The sequence below is a fragment of the Leptonychotes weddellii genome, chromosome 3 (assembly GCF_054177405.1).
Source record: "Leptonychotes weddellii isolate Sample4059 chromosome 3, ASM5417740v2, whole genome shotgun sequence".
Classification (NCBI taxonomy): Eukaryota; Metazoa; Chordata; class Mammalia; order Carnivora; family Phocidae; genus Leptonychotes; species Leptonychotes weddellii.
Window position 1 is genome coordinate 166,368,906 of NC_138371.1, and position 24,370 is coordinate 166,393,275.

Sequence of the window (24,370 nt, forward strand, 5' to 3'; positions counted from 1 at the left end):
CCGATGTGGGGCTCGATTCCAGGACCCTGGGATCATGACCTGAGCTGAAGGCACATGCTTAACGACTGAGCCACCCAGGCACCCTGGGAGAAGGTGTGTTTAAAAAATCTAGTTCAGGGGCGCCTGGGTGGCTCAGTTGGTTAAGCGACTGCCTTCGGCTCAGGTCATGATCCTGGAGTCCCTGGATCGAGTCCCGCATCGGGCTCCCTGCTCGGCAGGGAGTCTGCTTCTCCCTCTGACCCTCCCCCCTCTCATGTGCTCTCTCTCATTCTCTCTCTCTCAAATGAATAAATAAAATCTTTAAAAAAAAATAAAAATAAAAAATCTAGTTCATTGTAATGTCAAAACTGGTAAAACCTCTCTTCCTAGACTCAGTTCCACCTCAGACAGAAATTTTTACGGGAAAATGAGAGTGTTGTTGCTTTCTTCTCTCTTGCTTTATATCCTCTCCCACTTCTTACTTGCCATCTGGGTTCCCTCCAAAGTTGCAGGTTGGGGGAAAAAGGGGAGGAATATGATAGGAGGAACTAGGATGACCCAGGCTAATGTAACCTGTCATTCATTATTTTCGGGGCATGGCAAACGTTCAAAGTTGGCTGGTGTCTTCAAGGACACTTCTGTGGATTTGGGAGAATTTCTCACCTGTAGAACCCTTAATGCCTGCTCTGTCTTTTCCAGTTGCCCTTACCCTCCTGATTCACATCCCTCCAGATTTTCCTGTTGAGCAGGGTCTCTCATAATGACCCAGGCTGGGCCTCTTCTGCACGATCCATATCTAGGCCACAAGAAATAATTATAAGTGCATGGCTCATCAAACTCTTCTCTTGCTGCTTTGTCAACAAAACAATTACTGATCTAATGTAGATGTCCCTCAAAATCCAGGAGATACATGGAAAACCAAGTGATTCTCATAAAAGTCCCTTTCACTTAGCTTAAAGGGTTCAACCTTGAGTTCTTAGCTTAAGAATTTAACCTCCACTGATTTTTAACTTCTTTCATATTCTCTTGAGGTGGGAGATGGGCAATTTTTGGTTTTGCAGTTCTTAGCATGTTCTACTAGGTAGCTAGTCTAGCTTCTTATGGATATGTGAGTACTTACCACCTATTTAGTTTTATTACCGAATCCCTGTGACTACATGAAAAGTAGCAATTAGCATCTTTATCTAGATTAGATGATAAAATAGTTGTGGAGGAAGCATATCTTTGCTTTAGGAATTAGCTCCCTTTTCATCCAATCAAATTCAGTCATATCACATTATCTATTTACTTTCCTGGTTTTCATTGGTAAACCTCATGAGCTTAATATTATCCATTAATTTCTTTAAGAATAAATTGTAATTTGGCGTGTACCATCATTTGGATAATGAATTTCGTAGGTTACTAACTTCCTTTAATTGATCAAAATTTTCAGTTTTGATTTGACCTTCAGTTACCACGGCCATGCTGAATTCCTGGCACATGTAAAGGCTCAGTAACCGGACAAATGGATGAATGGATGAATACGTGGATAGTCATCTTGCATTTTGTAATTTCAGAAATAAACCTGTCTTGGCACACCTGGGTAGCTCAGTCGGTTGAGTGTCCGACTCAGGGTTGTGGGATCGAGCCCCGTGTTAGGCTCCGCTGTGTGGAGTCTGCTTCTGCTCCTCCACCTCACACCCCCCACTCACGTGCTCGCTCTCGCTCTCTCTCTCTCTCAAATAAATGAATAAATAAAATCTTCAAAAACAAAACAAATCTGTCTTATCTGTACTTTTAAGATTTAGATTTTATTTCTCTAAGACTTCATCAAATTAGACTGTGTTCATATGACAGCCTTCTTAGCTGTTTTATCAATTGTCTTTAATTCCCAACCTTCTGATACTTGCAGAATCTATACTCTATTAGATAACATGGCAGCTTGATCTCTGGGGTTACAGAATCACCATAGTTTTTGTTAGAGCAAAGATCAGCTCCCAAAAGTGTAGTGCTTACCAAGCACATTTCTTTCCAATCAACTAAATATCTTTCTTATTTCCCTAAGCTGTTTAAGGCCAATAGTACCACCTACTGATAGGTATAGAAAAAGGTTCACTTCAGATTATTCCTGATTTCCTTTCTCTCAGAGGTTTGTGCACCCATTGCTTGAGCTCTGTCTTACCCAGCATCACTAATTACTCATTTTTCAGCTAAGGCTACTGCACAACCTCTTACTTCAACTTACCCAGATGGCTGCTTTAAGCCTTTTTCTCTTCTGAGGTCTAGAAAGTCATATTCATGGACAAAAATTCTAATCACTGTTAATAACTTTAAGTATAGAGCTTGTGATGGGTGTATCTGAAAGGAGGAGGTCCCTATATTTTTGAAATGAAGTAATTTATACTAAAGAATGAGGACATAAACATCAAAAACTCTTGAAGATACTTTTACGTCCTCTTAGAATTTTTGTAAGTTTTTAATCTGCTTCTTAACCTAATAATTAAACCAAGGTTTCCTCAAATATCATCATTCAAGGAAAATAAAATGGGAGTATTTCATATTTCTTTTTTTTCCTGTTGAGTATATACCAGTGTTTTCCTACTATTTCCATTGCAAATGGAGAGTCCATCAGTAATGATGTTTATAAAATAGGTCTTGGTGGTATAATCTGAGAACCTACAATCATTTCTCATTTCTACTGTAGGAAAGTATAGTCTCATTTTCAGATTACCAATTTAAAAAGTTATATCTAGAAATCTAATGAGCCATGTATATGCAATTTTAAGTTTCTTAGTAGCCACGTTAAGAGAGTAAAAACAAGTGAGATTAATTTCACTAATCCATTTTGTTTAACTCAGTATGTTCAAAATGTTAGCATTTCAAGATGAAATAACATAAAAAATTAATAATGTGATATCGGAAACAACACATATGCCTGACATGTGTATGAGAATATATCAATAACAGCTTAAGCAACAGAACGACGAATGTGAAATGCAGTCATACAAGAACAGTGAAACTGTGTGTAAAGTATATTCCACAGCTTCTATATCTAAATTACTTAAATAAAATGGAAAATTTAGTTTCTCAATAGCACTAGTCACATTCCAAGTCCTCCGTAGACACATGTGGCTAGTGGTTAGCTCACAAACGGAACCTTTCGTAAATAAGAGAGTGCTCATAGAAGAAAAACATACTGGCTTTTTCGTGTTCTCCTGTGTGTCAACCACAGTTTTGGTGTTTATCATTTAAAATTACGAGTAGATGAACTAAATTCATTTTTAAACAGAAGGTGAATTTATCATCTAGTTGACAAACTTCTCACATTTTATTTTAGAAGTTTAACAAAACTGGGCGCCTGGGTGGCTCAGTCATTAAGCATCTGCCTTCGGCTCAGGTCATGGTCCCAGGGTCCTGGGATCAAGTCCCACATGGGGCTCCCAGCTCCTCTGGAAGCCTGCCTCTCCCCCTCCCACTCCCCCTGCTTGTGTTTCCTCTCTCACTGTGTCTCTCTCTGTAAAATCTTTTAAAAAAAGAAAAGTTTAACAAAACTTAGGACTACTTTTAATATGCAGAATGATTTCCTGCCTATAGCATATAATTAAGTGTTGGAACAAAAGATTTGCTGTGTTCCGTACATGTAGAGCTCACTGTATTGTCTTCATACACCCTTGTACCTTTGTAGCTTGGAACATGCTGGTCAAATAGAACTTTTTTTTTTTTTAAAATTTCTGTGACTATACTCTATTCCTGTGAAACATTCTTTTTAACCTTGAAAGAGGCTCTTCAGTTTTACTTTGAACAACTCAAATAGTCTTCCATTTCTTACAGTGTAATTTGTCTGCTGGGATTTAATGTGTTGTTTCTTGCCAGCATTTTACATACTAGATTTTCATTTTGCATAGTCACGTTGTTTGAACATTTGCAAGCAGAGCTGCCGACTAACTGCTATTGGTCTGTTTCTTTCTGTGGCATGATTTCTTCTATCCACCTGCTCACAGCAGGTTGTCTACAGGCCTGAAGAGTAGCTAAATACTTTTGAAAATATCTTGAGATCCTGCTAAGGTCTAACAATCTCTGCATTTGTGGGATGTGAAGCTATTCATGATGTACCTTTGAAGGCTTTTTTTCTTTTTATTTCTCATATTCTTAAATATTTTCAAGAGAAGATAAATTTATGATAAATAACAGTACAAAGCTGTCCGCAGCACTAGTGCGTTCTGCATTGAATAGGTTATTGATACTCAGCTAAGTGGAACTAATTTTCTATGTTAAAGCAGACACATTTGGAGTAGTGTCACATGAATGTCATGTTATTTACTACAGAATGCCAGATTAAGTGGATTATTTGTGAACTGATTGCAGTGTTAAATAGATTACATAACATGATAACTTAAAATGCTCAGTGGGCCTGTGTAATACAGAATATTATATATAAGTATGTGAATACGATAGAAGAGCTGTAATTGTGTTTGCGTATTGAATAACTCTGTGATATGTTTGCAAATGCTTGTCTACACAGAGTTTGAATAGATTTTTAAATTTTAAGCTTTCCTTTTTTTGAAGAAAATGAATTGATTCTCATACCTCCTGAGTAAGGGAAGTTAAAAGGAAGCTACTTTCTCTTTTAGTTTTTTAGATGAAAGTTACTCTCACAACCTCTGGGAACAAACTTTTGTTATAATCCTAATAAACATATATAGATGCTAAAGTAAATATTTTAATTAGAAAATTAAATGAAGTGGCTTATGTGTTTGCTTATACTTTGCCAGTACCAAAAAAAAAAAAAAAAAATAGTGGATTTGGAAGTGATCCTGTTTTTAGTCCCAAAATAAATGTTTTCCATGTTTTTCAGCTGTGTCTCCCCTTCCCCTTAGAAGTAATTAGCTGTTATTTGGTACTATGTGCATGTGATTACTCTAGAGTTATCAAATGTAATATGAAGCCATCTATTTAGGACGTATAGGATATATAAATATGTAACTTTGTAAGTGGAGGTTGGTATTTTTTTTCCAAAGAAGTAGGAAATGAGAGAGTAATTATTAACCATCTCCTTTTCACATTCCTGAAAACATGAATTACAGTTACACATCTAAGAAACAAGCCCACCAAGAGAACAGAAATAACTCCTTTCACTATGCTTCGAAAAATTTAATCACAATTTAACAGCTGGGATGTATTTACAACTGTAATTTAAAATATTAATTTTGACACCTCTACCTGCTTTTGTAATGGAGTCCCAGAAGCTTAGCAGTTCTCTCCTCTCTAGTGGCATTGGTTTTATGATTTGGAGTTGCTTTTAAAAATTTACTATAATGGGAAAATATCGTTCTGTGTCTCCCCCTGCTTCTCCTCCCATGTATTTTTTTCTCCTCTACTATCTGTTTACTAGAAAATGATATTGTAGTAGCTGCCAGAAGGAGAGAATTTTGAATAGTATAAACACCGATTATGATAAATGTGGCAGAGAATGCAAGCAGCTGCAGCAGAGAGTGATAAGACAGATCCTGTAGTAATGGCCTTTACCACGTGTTATCGTGCTGCGAATCAGTGAGGGGAAAAAGAAAATGATTACTATTTCTTCCTCTTACTGTTCAGTGAGATTACTTTTAAAGGTGAAATTGCCTCTGATTTCATTATCCCAGAAAGATATTTTTCGAGCATTTATTATTTTGTGGATGTTTTGCTTTTGTTGAGTGAACAGCCTTTGCTACTTCTGTATGAATTTGATTCTCACAAATCTCGAAGTCGTTTCAATAATCAAAGTCTTACTTCTTGAATATTCTTTTCTTTAAAGGAAAAAAATGCTGTATATTTTGTAAATGTTGGAGCAGAGTATCAAAATAAGAACAGAAAGAAGTTTTTAACTAGCTCTGAAGTGCCACTTAAAATAGGACAAGGGGCGGGGTGCCTGGGTGGCTCAGTCGTTAAACATTTGCCTTTGGCTCAGGTCATGATCCCAGGGTCCTGGGATCGAGCCCCACATTGGGCTCCTTGCTCAGCGGGAAGCCTGCTTCTCCCTCTCCCACTCCCTCTGCTTGCGTTCCCTCTCTTGCTGTGTCTCTCCCTGTCAAATAAATAAAATCTTAAAAAAAAAAAAATAGGAAAAGGGGTAAAAAACACTTGGAGAAAATATTTGAATAAGGATGGGATATGGTTCGTGAAAATAAAAGTCTTAATTTTTATCTTATTTTACTTTCTGTTATTAGTTTATCACATGGTCAGTTCATATTTGTTTTGGCGTGTCTCAGACTCTTTGTAAGCTCTGATACTTTGTTCTTTGTGAATTCTAAAACCTAATTGTCTTAATCATAAACTGTGGGAAAATTGTATATTCCTGGTTTTTGTATCGAGGTAAATTCCAGTTTGAATGAAATTTTATTTCCCTCTTTTTTCTTATATCAGTCCTTATTGCTGAGCTATGTCAGATTTGGGCAATTCTCTTTCTCTCTCTCCCTCTCCCTCTCTCCCCCCCCCATCCACCCCCCCAACATGTGCAACCTTTACAAGGGGGATGTAGATACCAAACATGTAAACACATAAATAAGGTAATTTGAGTACTAAGAAGGTCGATAAAGGCTGTAAGACAGGATCATTCATAGAAAGTACCTAAGGGAGGTGGCTTTAGCTGGGGTGGTTAGAAAGTTGTTTCTGAATAGCTTACATTGAGTTGAGACCTATGTGGAGAAGAGGGCAGCCAAGTAAAAATTTAGGGGGTGAAAGTCCCCAAGTTGCAGGAATGGCAAGTGCAAAGGCTCAGAGACAGGAACAAGCTTGGTTTGTGCAGAGGCCCAAGGGAAGACCAGCATCTTGAGTAGAGCTTAGGAGAGTGGAAGAAGATAGGCAGAGACTTGTATAGGGTCTTTGTAGGCCAAAAAGTTTGGGTTTTATTCAATTCCCACTGTGAAGCTTTTGAAGGGTTTTGAATAGAAGAATGATAGGATGTGATTTAAAATCACTGCTGTGAGGAGGATGGACCACAGGGGACCAGTGGTGGAATTAAGGGAACCATTTATATGATCATTTTGTCATCTAGGTGACAATTGCTGATGGCTGAGACCAGGAGTCTGCCAAATCCAGCCATGGCCTGTTTGTATGGCTCACAAGTTGAGCGGTTATTACATTTGTAAATGATCGGAAAAAATTAAAAGAAGAAGAGTGCTTCATGACACATGGAAAGTATGTGAGATTTAGGTTTCAGCGTCCATAAATACAGTTTTACCGGAATATAGCCACATTTATTTGTTTTTTATTTGCTATGACTGCTTTTGGAATTTTTGTTAAGTAGAACCTTAATTCCCCAATTTCCCTATCACACAGCAATTCAGTGGCTTAGCAGTGGTAAAATTTATTGTGATGTTTTTGAGCTCAGAACCAAGATTTAAATTTTTCTGAACAAGAAGAACCACCCTCAGCCATTGTTATCAAACATCAGAGGGCTTTGAAAATTAGCTTATGCTGCAGATTTGATGTTTGTTAATGAATTCAGCCTAAAATTGCAAGACAAAACAGTAGTTACATGCAAAAATTGTACTGTGGTAATATCATTTTGACAATTAATGTTTGCATCACAACTAATGTCAAGCTGCTTTTTACACTTCCCAGGCTGTCAAAAGATTAAAACAAGAAGTGAACTACAGTTTCAGCAGCATTTTTCAAACCTCAATGCAAGAGCCAAGGAGATACCCATATTTTAAAATCCATTTCACTGTACAGTTGAGGATCTTCCACGTAGCCTAAAATTGGAAGTGATCAGACTGTAATGTAAGGTTAGATGAAAGGCAAATATCAGGAGAGGAATCTAACAAAATTCTGTAAATGCCTTCCAAGCAATGAATATGCTTAAGTAAAGTCCTATGCTTGTGGATTGTCATCAGTATTTAGGAGTACCTGTTTGTGGGAAGAGGTATTGTCAAAGGTGAAATAGCGGGGCACCTGGGTGGCTCAGTAGGTTAAGCGTCTGCCTTCAGCTCAGGTTATGATCCCAGGGTCCTGGGATCGAGCCCCACGTCCGGCTCCCAGCTCGGCAAGGGAGCCTGCTTCTCCCTCTCCCTCTGCCACTCCCCCTTGCTTGTGCTCGCTCGCTCTCTCTTTCTCTCTCTCAAATAAATAAAGTCTTTAAAAAAAATAAGGTGAAATAGGTAAAATCTCATTGCAGATCAGCATTAACAGATGCATATTTACCATTGATTTTGATGATAGGGAACACTAACTTTGAGCCCCAATTAAATAGAATTTTATTTCTAAATAAGAGAATTCCGTTTTCCTTATTAGTGTTACCAAAAAATTGTGCTTAGGTATTATTGTATTTTGAATGTTGTACCCCTAAAATCGTGAAAATCTGTTTTCTGTCTTGTTCTGTAACTAGATACATCATATCCTCAATTTTGCCTCACAAAGCCTAAAACACTTACTACATGGCCCTTTACAGAAAGAGTTTGTCAAGCCTTGACTTAGACTAAGGTGGTAGCAGGCGAGATGGTAAGAAGCAGACTAATTTGACATATATTTGGGGGGAAAGGCAGAAAAGATTGACAGGGCTGCCTGAGTGGCTCAGTCAGTTGAGAGTCTGCCTTTGGCTCAGGTCATGATCCCGGGGTCCTGGGATCGAGCCCCGCATTGGGCTCCTTGATCAGCTGGGAGCCTGCTTTTCCCTCTCCTGCTCCCTCTGTGCTCTCTCTCTCTCTCAAATAAATAAATAAACTCTTAAAAAAAAGAAAAAAGATGGACAGAACAGATACCAGGTGTGAAGGAAGCTAGAGAATGAAGGGTAAGCAACTGAGTGAAGGATGGCAGTGTCTACTGAGATAGGAAGTTGGGGAGGAGCAGGTTTGGGGAGGCAAATCAGTAATTCTGTTTGGACTTGGTAGGTTTAACATGTACATTAGATATCCAAGTGTTGAGGTCCAAATTGACTCTGTGAGTCTTGAACTCTTAGGACAAATGGGAATTAAAAACATAAATCCCATAGTCATAAGCCTGTAGATTTTCTCTCAAAGCATGGATCTGCCACTTACAAAAGGATCTTACACCATACATTAAAATTAACTCAAATGGATTAAAGACCTAAATGTTACACCTAAAACCATGAAACTCCTAGAAGAAGATGGAGACCAAAAGCTTCATAACACTGGACTTAAGAATGATTTCTTGGATATAACACCGAAGTCATAGGCAACAAAAGCAAACACAGACAAATAGGACTACCTCAAACTTAAAAACGTCTGTGCATCAAAGGACACAAACAACAGAGTGAATGGGAGACAATATTTGCAAATCTTATATTTGATAAGGGGTTAAAATCCAGAATTTATAAAGAACTACAACTTAAGAAGACTAACTTTATTTATTTATTTATTTACTTGCTTGCTTACTTATTTATAAAGATTTAGTTATATAGGGATACCTGGGTGGCTTAGATGGTTAAGCATCTGCCTTTGGCTCAGGTCATGATTCTGGGGTCCTGGGATTGAGCCCCGCATCGGGCTCCCTGCTTAGCGAGGAGTCTGCTTCTCTCTCTCCCTCTGCCCCTCCCCCACCGCTTGTGCTCTGTCTCTCAAATGAATAAATTAAATCTTTTTTAAAAATAAGATTTATTTATTTTAGAGAGGGAGTGTGTGAGCGGGGGAGGGGAGGTGCAGAGGGAGAGGGAAAGAGAGAGAATCCCCAGGCAGAGTCCCCACTGAGCAAGGAGCCCCAAGGCAGGACTCGATCTCGGGACCCTGAGACCATGACACCAGCTGAAATAAGAGTCTGAAATCAAGAGTCGTAAGCTTAACCGACTGAGCGACCCAGGCGCCCCCAAAACTAATCTGATTTGAAAATAGACAAAGGACTTAAATAGACATTTCTTCAATGATGATATACAAACAGGCAATAAACATATGGAAATTTGCTCAACATCCCTTATCATCATAGAAGTGTAAATCAAAATGACAATGAGATATTACCTCATACCCTTTAGGATGGCTACTACCCCCCCCCAAAAAAAACCCCAGAAAATAATAAGTGTTGGTGAGAACACTGAGAAAATGGAATCCTTGTGCACTGTTGGCAGAATTGTAAAATGGCACAACTTGTATGGAAAACAGTATGAGGGTTCCTCGGAAAATTAAAAATACCACACTAAGTGGTCCAGCAATCTCACCTCTAGATATATATATATCAGAGAGAATTGAAAGTAGGATCTTCAAGAGTTATTTGAACACCCCAGTTCATTGCAGCATTATTTAGAATAGCCAGGAGGTTGAAGCAACCAAAATGTTCATCACAGATGAATGGATAAACAAAATGTGGTATATACATACACTGGGATAATATTCAGCTGTAAAAGGGAAAGAAATCCTGTCACATGGTTAAAACATGAGGACATTATGCTAAGTGAAGAGAGCCAGACAACAAAAGACACATACTGTATGCATCACCTTATATGAGGCACGTAAAACAGTCAAATTCCTTGAAACAGAAAGTAGAATGGTGGTTACCAGGGTCTTTTGGGAGGGAGGAAGGGGGAGTTGTTTCGTGGGTATAGAATTTCAGATTTGCAAGATGGGAAGGTTCTGAAGATCTGTTTCACAACAACATAAATATACTTAACACACTGAGCTGTGTACTTATGAATGGTTAAAATGGTAAATTGTGTTGTGTTTTTTACCACCAAAAAAAAAAAAAAATCTGTTAGTTGAAAAAGCATAGGAGCCAAGCAATTTTTAAAAAGAAACACAAAGTTGGAAGAATTATACAACCTGATTTCAAGACTAATTATGAAACAGCAGCATCAGGACAGTGTGGTATTGGTAGGTAGATATGTAGGACAGAATAAAGTATAGAAGTAGATCCAGATATAGGTGGTCGGTTGATTATTGGCAAAGATGCTCAGGAATTTTAATGCAAAATTTTCTTAAATGGTGAGGAAACAATGTCCATTTGATGAATAAAATGAACTCGTTTATTAGACAGCAGATCAGTGGTTACCTGGGGGCAGGGACCAAGATTGGCCTGTGAAAGGGCAGGAAGAACATATTGGAGGTGGTGGAAATGTTCTGTGTGTTGATTGTGGTGGTGGTTTTTTAAAATTGTTGAAAGTCATTGAATTCTATACTTTAAGTGGAATGCAGTCTTTTGTACGTAAGTTATGCTTCAATGAAGTTGATTTATTTTAAGATGGGCATTGCATTGGGGGGAAGCATGGATGTGGATGAGATGACACAGGGGAAGAAAGTAGATGGAAAAGAGAAGAGAGCTGTGGACTGCCCTCCCCCAGGTAGAAATTGAATGAAGAGATGAAGAAGGCTAAGAAAGAACTGCCAGGGAGGTAGGATTAAAACCAGGGGCATGGATATCCTTGAAGTCAATCCAAGAATTGTGTTTGGGAAAGAGAATCATCGACAGTTCATAGCATTGCTGGATAAGATGAGGACAAAGCCAACTGATAGGTAAGGCAACATGGAAATCGTAGGTGATCTTGATGAGAAGACTACAGACAAACAGTGGGGGGAAAACACATGGGAACAGGTTCAAAGGAGAATGGAAAGGGACAATGTAGAGACCATGAAGAGAGACAATTTTTTAAGGAGTCTGGCTGTAAAGGACAGAGGGGACAGTAGCTGGAGGGAAATGGCTATAGAAATTTTTTTTTTATCCTTCCATTTTATTTGTTGAAGGAACGGGATCATTTGTCTTGTACAGTTTTCCACTGCCAGAACTCAGCTGATTGCATCCCAGTGGTGTGGCTTAACATGTCCCCCCTCTTTGTTTTCTATAAATTGATATTCTATTTAGAGATGTAATCAGATTTGGGTGCCATTATCTTTGGCAAGACTGAGTCTGTAAGAGACACACATACTGTCTGGTCACTGCGCCGTTGATATTCAAGCTTCGGTCAGTAAGTTCATCAAGGTTTACAAAATGATGATGTTCCAATATTGTCATTTTTATTCATTTATTACCAGGACTAATTCTTTTTTTTTTTTTAAAGATTTTATTTATTTATTTGACAGAGAGAGAGACAGCAAGAGAGGGAACACAAGCAAGGGAGTGGAAGAGGGAGAAGCAGGTTTCCCGCCGAGCAGGGAGCCCGATGAGGGGCTCGATCCCAGGACCCTGAGATCACGACCCGAGCCAAAGACAGACGCTTAACAACTGAGCCACCCAGGCGCCCCAGGACTAATTCTTTACAGAGAAACTCTACCTCAACTGCTTCTTGGGTTATCCAGGACAACAGTGTTCATAGAAAAGATAAATGCTGGATCCTTTCCCTTGACTTCCCAGTTCCTAGAGAGTTGGTTCCCTATGATTCTCCCAAAGTGACTAAATTAGGGTGTTTTGTTTTTGTTTCTGGTATCCACTTTGAACTCATGGATTCAAACATACCTGGTCTGCTTTAATCCATTGCAGTTATAATCCTTATTGTCGGTCAGACTTCCCCAGCTCTGGCCAGGGAATTTTTTCAGTCCTGAGTCTTTCTAACATGGCCCCAATGTTTGATAGCTCCTTACTTTCTGGTGTGACAAGATATAGAGCCTCATTTCTGCCCCAAACCCGGGATCAGCCATTCTGCCGAGAAACCTTGATTTCTTAGAGTGGGAAGTGGTATTTGTAGACAACATTTTGGGTGCTAGGGATGTTTGTTGCCTCTGGGCCTCTTGTGTTTCTGCGGAAGATTCAGAAACCATGTCACCACTGCCATCTTCCCAGAAGCCAACAGCCACACTTTTCAGTCAGAAAATTTCTCATTCTGAACAGCTCTTAGGATTAAGTGTGTTGCTGCATGACAGAGGTGATTAATTGTGCTGAATCTGTTCTGGTAAATATGGATTGGATTCTGGATCTCTGCCTCAAGCTTCTGAGGAAGGAAGATTTAACAGCTGCTGGGTTGAGGCCTGGGTTTGGAGTAATGGCAATGCTTTCACTGAGTATTTTCCTCACTACTCTTAAAATCTCAGCAGTGTGGAAGTCAGTGTATCATTGGACTCCCTATCCTCAATCTACATCATTCTACAGCACTTCTTTCCCTAATTTCTTGACAGCCACACCTCTAACTCTGCCCTGCTAAAACTTTGGTTAAACAGTCGAAGACTGAGAGATATGTAGATCACTCTTGTCTTTCATAGTATGGAAAAACTTCAGAATTCTTGGTGAAGATTGATTTTTCGTTTCCATTTCTGTGGCACTCACTTGCATGCTGTTGGGATTAAGGAAGAAGTGTAAGAAATGGTCCTTGTTCTTAAAGAACTCACCATCTAAGTGATAATCTGGTCTGAGATTGTAGAGATATTCCATCCTGCACAGTAGAGATATCTCAACCCTGCACAACTGCTTGGGTTGGGATTCTTTTTTTTTTTTAAAGATTTTATTTATTTGACAGAGAGAGACACAGCGACAGAGGGAACACAAGCAGGGGGAGTGGGAGAGGGAGAAGCAGGCTTCCCGCGGAGCAGGGAGCCCAACACGGGGCTTGATCCCTGGGATCATGACCTGAGCCAAAGGCACACACTCAATGACTGAGCCACCCAAGCGTCCCTAGGTTAGGATTCTTATTCTCCAGTTGCAATGCAGGCAAATTATTTTTATATCCCTTTATCTTTATTTTCCTCATAAGTAAAACGAAATGTAGATTTTGAGATCCATTTGCTCTCCAAATTCTAAGTTTCTGTGAATGAAACAGGCTTAGTTCTACTTTTGGGTTCACCTCTATCTAGCCTTTGAGCCTCCCTACCTGAGTGAATGCTACCTGCTGCATTTTCCTTGGTCTCCCAGCCCACCTCCTCCCCCATTCCTGTGTATCCTGAACCTTACATCAGACCATCAATCTTTCTAAAACAACCATGTTACTCCCCAGTTTTTAAATATAAGAATTTGGTTAAGTGTGAAATCTGTCTTTCAGATGGGACTTGGCTCTGTTGATTCCTTCTCGGTTTTCCTTTCTTACCCCTTCACTCCATTAACCAAACCTATCTCTGGCCATATGGGACAATTCACCAAGCCTTAAACTCTCGTGTGTTTTCTTTATCTGAAATTTGCATACACTGTCCCATCTGACCAAAAGTGTTTCATTTATTTCCCTTTTGGAGAATGTCTGCTTATTTTTTAGTACTGTGTATCTTCAGGTGTTCCTTAACCTTTCTGGGCATTTAGCTGGTCTGGCCTCTTACCTGTTAATACTTTGTACATTTTGTACTATGGATTTATCATACTAAATTATAATTTATTTTATTTCTTTTTTTTAAATGTAATCTCTACCCCCAGTGTGGGGCTCGAACGCACAACCCTGAGATAAGAGTCGCATGCTCTACTGACTAAGCCAGCCAGATGGCCCTATAATTTTTGTAGAATTTTCTTCTTTCCTTCAGTTTCCCAGAGGGTGAAGTTTAATTCAGCTAGCAGTGTTCAATTCAATATAGTTGATGGATGGGTGGATGGATAGATGGATGGATGGAGGACCAAAGTAGAAGTGCCAGTGTCAAAACCCAGGATTCAGGACTCAGTTCTTAATCCCTTAGGACATCGAGGGAAGTAATTGATTTTGTTCCATTCTGTACTGTTTCTCTTTTTGCCTTTATTAAGTTCTATATGTCCATTTGGAAGAATACGAATATTAGGTAAGCCAAAAAGAAAGGCCAACTAATATCTTCCACCCAGAAGTAATAGTTAACTGTTCTATGTGCATTATTTGTGCTAGAATTTTATCTTTAACATATACAATTTTTTATCATGATGTATTCCAAACATATTGTTTTGTTCTTTTTTTTTTTTCGCACTTAGAAATATACTATGAACATTTTTCATGTCTCAGATTTTTTAATGGCTGCATGGATTATACCATAAGTTATTTCACCAGGTTTTTTTATTCATCATTTAGGTTGCTTGGAAGGTTTTAGATTCTATAAACTGCGCTGTGATGTCATTTTTGTAGCTGTGGGCTTCTTTTGTTTTTGGTTGTTGTTGTTATTGTTTTGCCTACTCATGACTTTTTCCCTTAGGATAAATTCTTAGAAGTGAAATTAATGGATAAAAATACTGATTTTGAGTTTTCTGCACTGTACCACACCACGTTGAGTGTGCTGGTCAGACTACTCTTGTGTTGAGTCACTGGGGCAGTACTTGGGGGTGGGGTAACCGTCTTGTTGCCCTGGTGCATTAACCCGCTTTCCTTCTGACTGATCTAACTTCCCTCAATCAAGGAACCACGGACTCAGCTTGAATTCTGGAGATTTGCTCTGGGTTCTAGGATTTGAATGATCTTAAGGGTTGGGGTTGGTAAACCTATACTTCTTAAAAAGAATAAAATGAGGATGTATCTGTGATAGGACATGACAGGCAGCCCTGCGCGTCCCAGGGCTACGCCCGGGAACTTTAAAAAAACATACAGCTGCTTAGTTAGAAAAGCTTTCTTTTTTGTGGAGTCTTTGAGGCCATTAGGCCCTTTCTGAGTAGCACAGGAAAGAAAGAATTTTGAAGAATAAGCTAGGAATAAATAGAGCAATTTTACAGGTGAGAATTATCTGGAAAAAATATATATAATTTACTTCCAGTGAACTATTTAGTTATCCATTTCTAGCAAACTAAAATTCAAACAAGATATGCATAAATCCTATTGTATTCACTTTGAGCTTTTTTATTTACAAATATTTGCATAACGTAGAGGTTATATCTATTTTCACTACTCTCTGGATGTAGAAGCATTGTGTTGTCCTCTTGTTATTTTAAACAAATGCTGACTTTTTATGACAGGTTTATTGAGATAGAATTCACATACCACACAGTTCACCCAAAGTGCACAAGTTGGTGTTTTCAGTCTCTTCACAGAGTTGTGCAACCATCACCACAAACAGTTGTAGAACATTTTCACCATCGCAGAAAGCAAGCCTTACTAATTAGCAGTCATTTCTCATTTCCTCCCTGTCCTCTCCCTCAGGCAGCCACCTTTCCTTCCTCCCTTCTTCCGTCTCTTTTCCCTCCCCCCCACTTCCTTTCTTTCTAAAAGGAATTTGATCTGTGCTTTATACCTGGTTTTTTTCAAAGTTTGGTAAAAGCACGACCACTCCCAGAATTAGCATGGCATATAACACTTCGACCAATCAATAAATCAGTTGTCATTCAGCTGAAAACACGAGTTCTTTATGAAGCCACTTAACATATATTTACTTTTGTATATAGACTATTATCCAAGAAGAATAAAATGGTAAGTTAGGAGTTCAAACTTATTAGATAGGACTTGACTTCTGGGCTTCAGAAAGATGTGGAAACTCTTTCTGAAGAAATTTTTCTTACTGTTTTCCCCTAGACTTACTGGCTTTAATGTGGGCTTACTTCTCCAGTCTCCGTCTGACAAAATGTGCCACGTGAGGCATGGCAAAGAATCATTTCTTATTGTATCTGTTACTTAGGTACCAAGGCATAGTCACTTCTTGAAGTTGTGCCAGATGATTCTTCCAAAGATGCCTCTTATCCAAGCATGAGGTCTAGCTTTTTCTTGAGCAGTCTGAAGAAGCCTTAGGGCATCGTCTCTTTCCTGGACAACTTCGTCTAATGCATCCGTAGAATTTGCTACCCTTTCTTACGTTCCAGACTTAGCATTTTTGGCAATCTTTGCCTCTTGACACCCTGCTGTAGATTCAGGAGCATGTTTCTTTTTTCAGTAGGACAGCCAGAGTTTATGTGTATCTTCATTATTTTCGTTCCTAATTCTTGACAGGTCCATGAAGCTCCAAGTTTCACTCCCCCGCCCCCCAATTTCTTAGGGAATCAAAAAATTCTTTCAGTCCTTCCCTTGACAGGTGTTATAATCTACGCTAATGAAAAGATGTGACATTTGGTGTGTTCTTAGGCAACCTGTACTAGCCCAGGAAGTGTGAGGACCAGGAAGTCCCTAGAGCAGTTGCGGGTCTTCTGTGGAGAACCGCCAAACTGTGCTAATAATCTACTTCCTATCTCTGGATTTGCATGTTCTGGACATTTCATGTTCAATGGAGTCATATAATACGTGGCCCTTTGTGACGGCCTTCTGTTCTTGCATGCGTCAGCACTGCATTCTTTTTATGGCCAAATAGTCCATTGTATGAATATATCATATTTTGTTTATCCATGTACCAGTTGGTGGACATTTAGGTTATTTGGCTATTAGGAATAATGCTGCTACGAACACTTATGTACACATTTTGTGTGGATGTGAATTCATTCTATACTTCTTTTTTTTTTTTTCCAGTGTCTTTCTCGAGAAGCAGGTGGAAACATGAGCATTCAGTTTCTTGGTACAGTGGTAAGTGTGAAATGATTATTATTTTGTAAATTCACTTAATTAACAGAGAAAACAGTGTTCAACTAGCTTTAGCCTATGTATTTGAACTTGTCTTCATCATGGTTTTGTTTTGCTATTAAATGAGATATCTTTGTATAAGAAATGCCTTCTTTAATGTGTTCCGAGAAGTTTCCATGATGGAATAATTTTAGCTATTCCCTATTAGAAAATAATTTTTAAAATTATTTGCACTTGGGGCACCTGGGGGGCTCAGTCTTTAAGCCTCTGCCTTCAGCTTAGGTCATGATCTCAAGGTCCTGGGATCGAGCCCCGCACTGGGCTCCTTGTTCAGCGGGGAGCCTGCTTCTCCCTCTCCCTCTGCCTGATGCTACCCCTGCTTGTGCTCTCTCTTTCTCTCAAGTAAATAAATAAATAAATCTTAAAAAAATAAAAAATAAATTATTTGCACTTTGTTGAATATTTTAAGTGCCTTTTTTTCTGCCTGTTTTTTAATAAAAATAAGAAACATTATTTAAGATGCTTTTGAACATAGTGACCTTGATTTTTTTTTTTTCCTGTCAGTTTTCCTTATAACTTTCTCCATTAGGTCCTTTCAAGTACACATTTCTAAGGAAACTGAGTCATAGTTTTGTATCTTGATTTTTTTTTTCACGTAAGATCCTATTAATCATTTTCCATATTGCTAGAAAATATTTATCAGCATCATTTTAATGGAGCTGTGTTTAACATTCTAATGAGTAGATGTGACATATTTTCTTATCCATGAATCCCAGTTGTTAGGTATTTAAGTTATCCCTCATTTTTGCCATTATGAATGGTGTTCTAGTGAACAACTTCATGGGTTTTGCTTTTTCGATGTTTTGAATTATTTTCAAACATGGATATTTTTAAAAATGTATAAGATATATTTCATTCTAAGTGGAATGAAAACCATGAATAATTTTATGGCTTAGTACATGTTACCAGTTACTTCATATCTCTCTCAAATGCCCTTCATCACGTTTTAGAACACTACTTTGCACTCTCACTAGTAGTAGTTACAATTTTCAAAATTATTTAACTTTATCTGGTGAAAAGATCTTTACTTTACAGTTATTATTTTTTCTTTAATGTAAAAATAATGGTCATAATGATCATGCCAGTGAGGTATGATCAAACAATAAGGTACCTTATTGTTTTAATTAGCATTTCTCTGTGTCATGAACATTTCTCCATGTATTCATTTACTAGGTATCATTTATAATCTGTGAAATGTCTGTTCATGTTTTTTGGGTACCTTGTTCAGATTGTGAATTCACACTGGCTATTTCTGTTTGCTCTGTGAGTTTATTGAGAATATCAGAGGAGAGGCCTGTGGCTTGGATCAAAAGAGTTGTGATTTTGTAGCCATTGAGGTAGGAAGCACATTAATATGTGCACTTATAGTTTCATATGTATAAAGGCACAGTAGAGTTTACATATTGCAGTGTATATGGTAGTATGTGCATGGGCACTTGACTAATGTCACACAAATTTTAAGTGTTGCACCTGAGATTTATAGTTATTTTTGTTTTTCTGATGAGTAAGTTATTCCTTGCTTTTTTTTTTTAATTTAAAATTTTAAATATTACTTCAGTGCATGTCCTAAGAAATTGTATTAGGGTTCTCCAAAGAAAGAGAACCAGCAGGATGTGTGAGTATTGGGGCACGGGGGGAGTCCAAAATCTGCACAGTAGATCAGGAAATAGTTGGAGTTCAAGTCCAAAGACCATGTACTTGCAGTATTCCTTCTTGCTTGGGAGGTCAGTCCTTTTTCTTCATTTGATTGAATTATGCCCACCCAGATTATGGGGGGTAGTTTGCTTTACCCAAGCTCTACTGATTTAAATGTTAGTCTGAAAAATGCCTTTATAGAAACATCTGGAATAATATTTGGCCAAAAATCTGGATACTGTGACCTAGCCAAATTGACACATAAAATTCACATCACAGAAGTATACACATCCCATCCCCTAGAGGCATTTACATTATTATTGATATGCGGGCACACCTTGGAGATATTGTGGGTTTGGTTCCAGACCAGGGCAAGAGAGCCTGTGTTGGCAGTAAAGTGAGTCAAACGAATTTTTTGGTTTCCCAGTGCATATAAAAGCTAGGTTTACACTACAGTGTAGTCTTTTAAGTATGCAAAGCGTTATGTCTAAAAAACAATGCATATACCTTAATTTAAAAATACTGGATAGCTAGGGGCGCCTGGCTGGCTCAATCAGAAGAGCATGTGACTCGATTTCAGGGTTGTGAGTTGGAGCTCCACCTTGGGTGTAGAGATTACCAAAAATAAATAAATAAACTATTAAAAAAATAAAAATACTGTATTGCTATAAAATGCTAATCATCATCTGAGCTTTCAGTGAGTTAGAATCACTGATCACAGGTCACAGTAATACAGTAATAATAAAATACAGTCATAATATAAAAGTTTGAAATACTGTAAGAATTACCAAAATGTGACACGGAGACAGGAAATGAGCAAATGCTGTTGGAAAAATGGCGCCGATTCATTCACTCGATGCAGGGTTGCCACAAACTTCCAGTCTGTAAAAAAAAAAAAACAAAACAAAACCCTGTACCTGCAACACACACTGAAGCAAAGCCCAGAAGAACATGGCGTGCCTGTGTTCTTCCAGAAATAGAATTACAGATCTTTTCATGCAACAGTAAGTCATGGGTACTTCTGTGTCTGCACTTACATCTCTCCTTGGATTCTAACCGAGTTCACTGGGTTCATGTATTGAAAACTGAGTTCTCGATAGGCAAAACCCACAAACAAAACAAAGCATTTCTCTCGCAGTTTTTTCCTATCTCAGAAAATGGCTACGCCAGCTAAAACCTTGTGCTCTCCTTGCTTCCTCTCTCCTACCACTTCCACTGCCCCCAGCCTGACCAGAGCCTTCGTCTCTTGCCTGAATGACAGCAGCAGCCGGTCTTCCCACCTCTGCTCCTGCTCCTTAGCCTGCCGTTCATTTAACGGTTAGCGTGATCCTTTAAAAATGTCAGTCAAGTCATTGGCCTTGTTACTCTTCTTCAGACGTGTTGGGCACACACCTCAGGAGCTCCTCATCTGCCTTTCCTCTGCCAGGACTGTCTGCCCCCAGACACCTGCACAGAAGTTTCCCGCACTTTCTTCAAGCCTTTACCCAACAGCCACCACCTCAGGGACGGCTTCCTGGTCACACCGTTTAAAAGTTTGACCACCCTTCCTCTGCTTTGTTCTTTTTCTTCAGCAGTTATCACTATTTGACATACTTTCATGTTTGACATATTTTACTTTTTTAAAACTTGTTTATTGTCCGTCTTTCCCACTTGAATGAACTAAGGTCTGTGAGCACAGGGCTCTTGCCTGTTGTGTCCACTGTTCTCACCCAGCACCCAGAGCAGGGCCTTGGGTCCCGTGGGCACTCAGTGAATGCTTGTCGAGTGAATTAATGACATTGGCAAGCGTGGGACCCACGGATTAGACTTACAAAAGAAAAAGAAAGCAAATGCAGAAACAAACAGGGAAAAGGAAAAGCATAGGGGCCTTAGCAATGAGTCCGTCTTCCTCAGAAAAGACAGCTTGTTTCGCCCAAGGGTTCACAGCTAGTTGGTGGGCAGAGCAAACAAGGGGGCTCCGATTTCTCTGCTTTTTCTTTTTGTCTACCTCAGGCCCCTAAAATATGGTAGGAAACACACACACACACACACACACACCACCCCTAAACAGCCACAAAAAGCGGACCTGTTTATGGAGCTGATACTGCCCCCCTCCCCAACATAGGTGACTTGCTGACAAATCCCAAAGATTTGTCCACACTGTTTATACAGTTTATACGGAGAAGGAGTGTCACTGTCTAGAGTCATTTCCAAGTACTTTAGAAGTCTGCATCACAGCAGTTGGGATGGCCACTGTGGTTTGTTACAATGCATTTTTCTGTGTGTACTGTTAGCCATAATAGATCAGTATGGAAGAGAGAAAGAAAAGGTTTTGAGATAGTGGGACTGTTAGGACAGATGCAGAGTAATTTCTAGCTAGTGTGTGCTGCTTCAATCCTAATTTTCTAAAGCAGATTCAGTTTCCAAAGCTTGCAGTCAGGAAGAGCACTAGCAGGTCATATGTAAAGGTAAGACTTCCCAAATACACTTTGTCTGTGAGAATACTTGTAGAATTTTCCATACAAGTTGGCTTTTGAATATTGTTAACATGACATTCAATGTTCAAAGAAGAATTTAATTTTAGACTAAGAAGGACTTCTGTTGCATTGATAAAGTTCAAAAATGTTATTTCAATTCAGAGAAGGTACAGACTTCAAAATAAGTAATTTAATTCGTTTTTGACACACTTTGAACTTCAAAAAACTACCATTTTGTTATTTCCCAATAAAATAAATCTCATTATTAAAATTAGATTTTGCTGGATATATAAGTATTAAATACTATAGAAGATGTTATAAATATGCCTTACGTATTTGTAATATGTGTAAAATAACGTTTATAAAATATTTGTCAGTTATAAAGAGCAATGATAAAGACCTGTATACCCACCAGAGGTTTTCTAAAAAAACACAGAAGTCCTCATTACCTCTGAGGTTTACTGTGTATTCTTTCTCAATCCTATCTATCAGACATCCTTTCTCCCTGCACAGAGAACTTCTTCCTAATTTTTATCATTCCTTTTCTTTTCTTTTTTTTTTTTTTTTTAAAGATTTGTTTATTTATTTGAGAGAGCGAGAATGAGAGAGAGTACATGAGAGGGGGAAGGGTCAGAGGGAGAAGCAGGCTCCTCGCTGAGCAGGGAGCCCGATGTGGGACTCGATCCCGGGACTCCAGGATCATGACCTGAGCCGAAGGCAGTTGCTTAACCAACTGAGCCACCCAGGTGCCCCTATCATTCCTTTTCTTTATAATTTTTCCACGTAAATGCATCCTTAAATATTAAGCAGTTAAGCTTTGCCTGCTTTTAAGCTTGACATGCATGGGATTATATTCTGTAATTGTGTATGACTTGGTTATTTGGCTCCGTGCTGTTTGTGAGGTCCACCTCTACTGTTGACGGCCCCCTGGGTGGTCTCTGGTGTCTTTTCTCTAGCTCCATGCTGCTCTAAGCATTTATGCACATGAGCACACGTATCCTGATTGCACGTGTGCCGTAGTTTCGTCAGGGGTGATGTGCATTGAGTGTGCAGTGAATGCATTCACTTTGTTCCACATTCTCTCCAGTACCTGATATTATCAGACTTGTTCATTTTTGCTGGTGTCAGTAGTGTCCTCATTGTGGTTTTAATTAACATCCTGATCGTTAAGGAAGTAGAACATATTTTTCTGCATTTATTGGCCATTTATGTTTATTGACCATTGAGTCTGCTCCTCTGTAAAGTACCTCTTCAAGACTTATGCCCCGCTTTCTGTGGAGTGAGGCTGTCTACATGCCTGAGTTTAGTCTCTTTATGTCATTTGCATTTTTAATAAGGCATGGAGGATTGGGTTGGACAACATGACTAGTTCTGACGAGGAGCTGTGAATGGAAGTGACTATCAAGAACCACGGAGGGTCTGAGATTTTACCCTACTTGAAGCTGACAAATTAACCCGCTATAGTCATGGATGCTGGTAGAAGGGACAAGACTCCAGGGTCAGAGATGAAGGATGGTTTATTACAGCAATAGCAGTAGCCAGAATATCATTAGTTTCGCACCATTTCCCTGAGCTCCATTTCCCACAGGGTGGTGTGAAGAGGGCAGAAGGACACCTGCTCACACAGTGGGTTGTGTTACAGTAGAGGAACCTGAGTTTAGTTCAGAGAACCCCGAGCCTCTATATGGGCAGTGAGCATGCCTTCCCTTTGTTGCGAGGGAGACACTGTCTCTGTCTTTGTATAGCAAACAGCCTTGAAAAAATAGTCTAGAACAAAGGACAGTCAGTGCTTTGCTCACAAGAAGTAGAAGAGAAGCATGAGAGACCCTGGAGAATTGTCTCCTTACTGTGATGTCTTCACTTCTGGTCAGGGACAGCCAAGAGGAGGTGTGAGCTCTCTAGGTCCCTACCATGTCCACTTGGGGAACTACATGCCTGGTTGTTGAGCCCCTAGAGCATGGGTCCTTGGGGAAGGTTGGAGCTTGGGCATTGTCCCCCTACCCTTCCGTGGACTGAGATTTCAGTGTCACTTCTGAAGCCCAACCTAGCTTATCCTAACACCCATCAGGTCATGATCTCAGGGTCCTGGGATCGAGTCCCATGTCAGGCCCCCTGCTCAGCAGGGAACCTGCTTCTCCCTCAGCCCCTCCCCGCTGCTCATGCTCTCTCTCTCTAATAAATAAATGAAATCTTTTTAAAAATTGTTAAATATTTTTATATAATGAAAAGCAAACTCCTCTGAATTAGTAGAAGGCACTGAGATGAAATTTGTGCCTCTGTGATTCAGAGAAGCACATCTGACTTGAATGTACCTACAAATTTTAACCTTTAGTATCTATCAATTTCATTACCATCCCGATATGTAGGATATAGGACTGTATTTGTTTCCTAGGGTTGTCACAACAAATTACCACAAACCGGGTCGCTTCAAACAACGGAATTGTGTTCTAAGAGTTTAGAAGGTGAGAAATCTGAAATCAGGGAGTGGGCAGGGTTGGCTCCTTCTGGAGGCTCTCCAGAGAATCCGTTTCATGCCTCTCTCCCAGCTTCTGGTGGTGGGGGCAGTACTTGCTGTTTCTTGGCTTGTAGCTGCATCATTCCAATCTCTGCTTCTGTCCTCACGTGGTTTTCTTCCCCAGGTCTGTGTATATTCAGTCACAGAAACCTAAGCACACCAGTCATTGGATTTAGGGCCCACCCTTACATAGTAAGACCTCTTCTTAGCTAATTACATTTGCAAAGACCCTCTTTACAAATGAGGTCACATTCTGAAATATCAGCTGGGCATGAATTTTTGGATGGCAGCGTTCAACCCAGTATACACTCTACATAGATAGGCATGAAAGTGTATTTGACATGTATGAAGAGTTGAAAACTAACTCAGGCAATTTACCTAAAAGTGTATTTTATAAACAGAGCATCATTCCTTTTTTTTTTTTTTTAAAGATTTTATTTATTTATTTGACAGAGAGAGAGACAGCTAGAGAGGGAACACAAGCAGGGG

The 24,370-nt window shown here is 39.2% G+C and overlaps 2 protein-coding genes and 1 pseudogene across 4 annotated transcripts in view; 1 reads left to right on the top strand and 2 right to left on the bottom strand.

Annotated features, from left to right (window-relative positions):
* The window catches only part of PCCA (propionyl-CoA carboxylase subunit alpha), a 369,494-nt gene that overhangs the window by 284,577 nt on the left and 60,547 nt on the right, over positions 1-24,370 (top strand). For all 3 annotated transcript variants that reach the window (XM_081815165.1, XM_081815167.1, XM_081815166.1), the window contains one exon: positions 17,165-17,218. In XM_081815165.1, coding sequence (XP_081671291.1) covers positions 17,165-17,218 — 54 coding nt within the window. The remainder of the gene's footprint in view (positions 1-17,164; positions 17,219-24,370) is intronic.
* LOC102744401 (large ribosomal subunit protein uL29m pseudogene) lies at positions 16,164-16,719 on the bottom strand (annotated as a pseudogene).
* Positions 19,774-24,370, bottom strand: part of GGACT (gamma-glutamylamine cyclotransferase) — a 115,943-nt gene continuing 111,346 nt past the window's right edge. Inside the window, exon 3 of the transcript XR_014143895.1 lies at positions 19,774-19,792. The gene's annotated coding sequence lies outside the window, so the exon portion shown is untranslated. The remainder of the gene's footprint in view (positions 19,793-24,370) is intronic.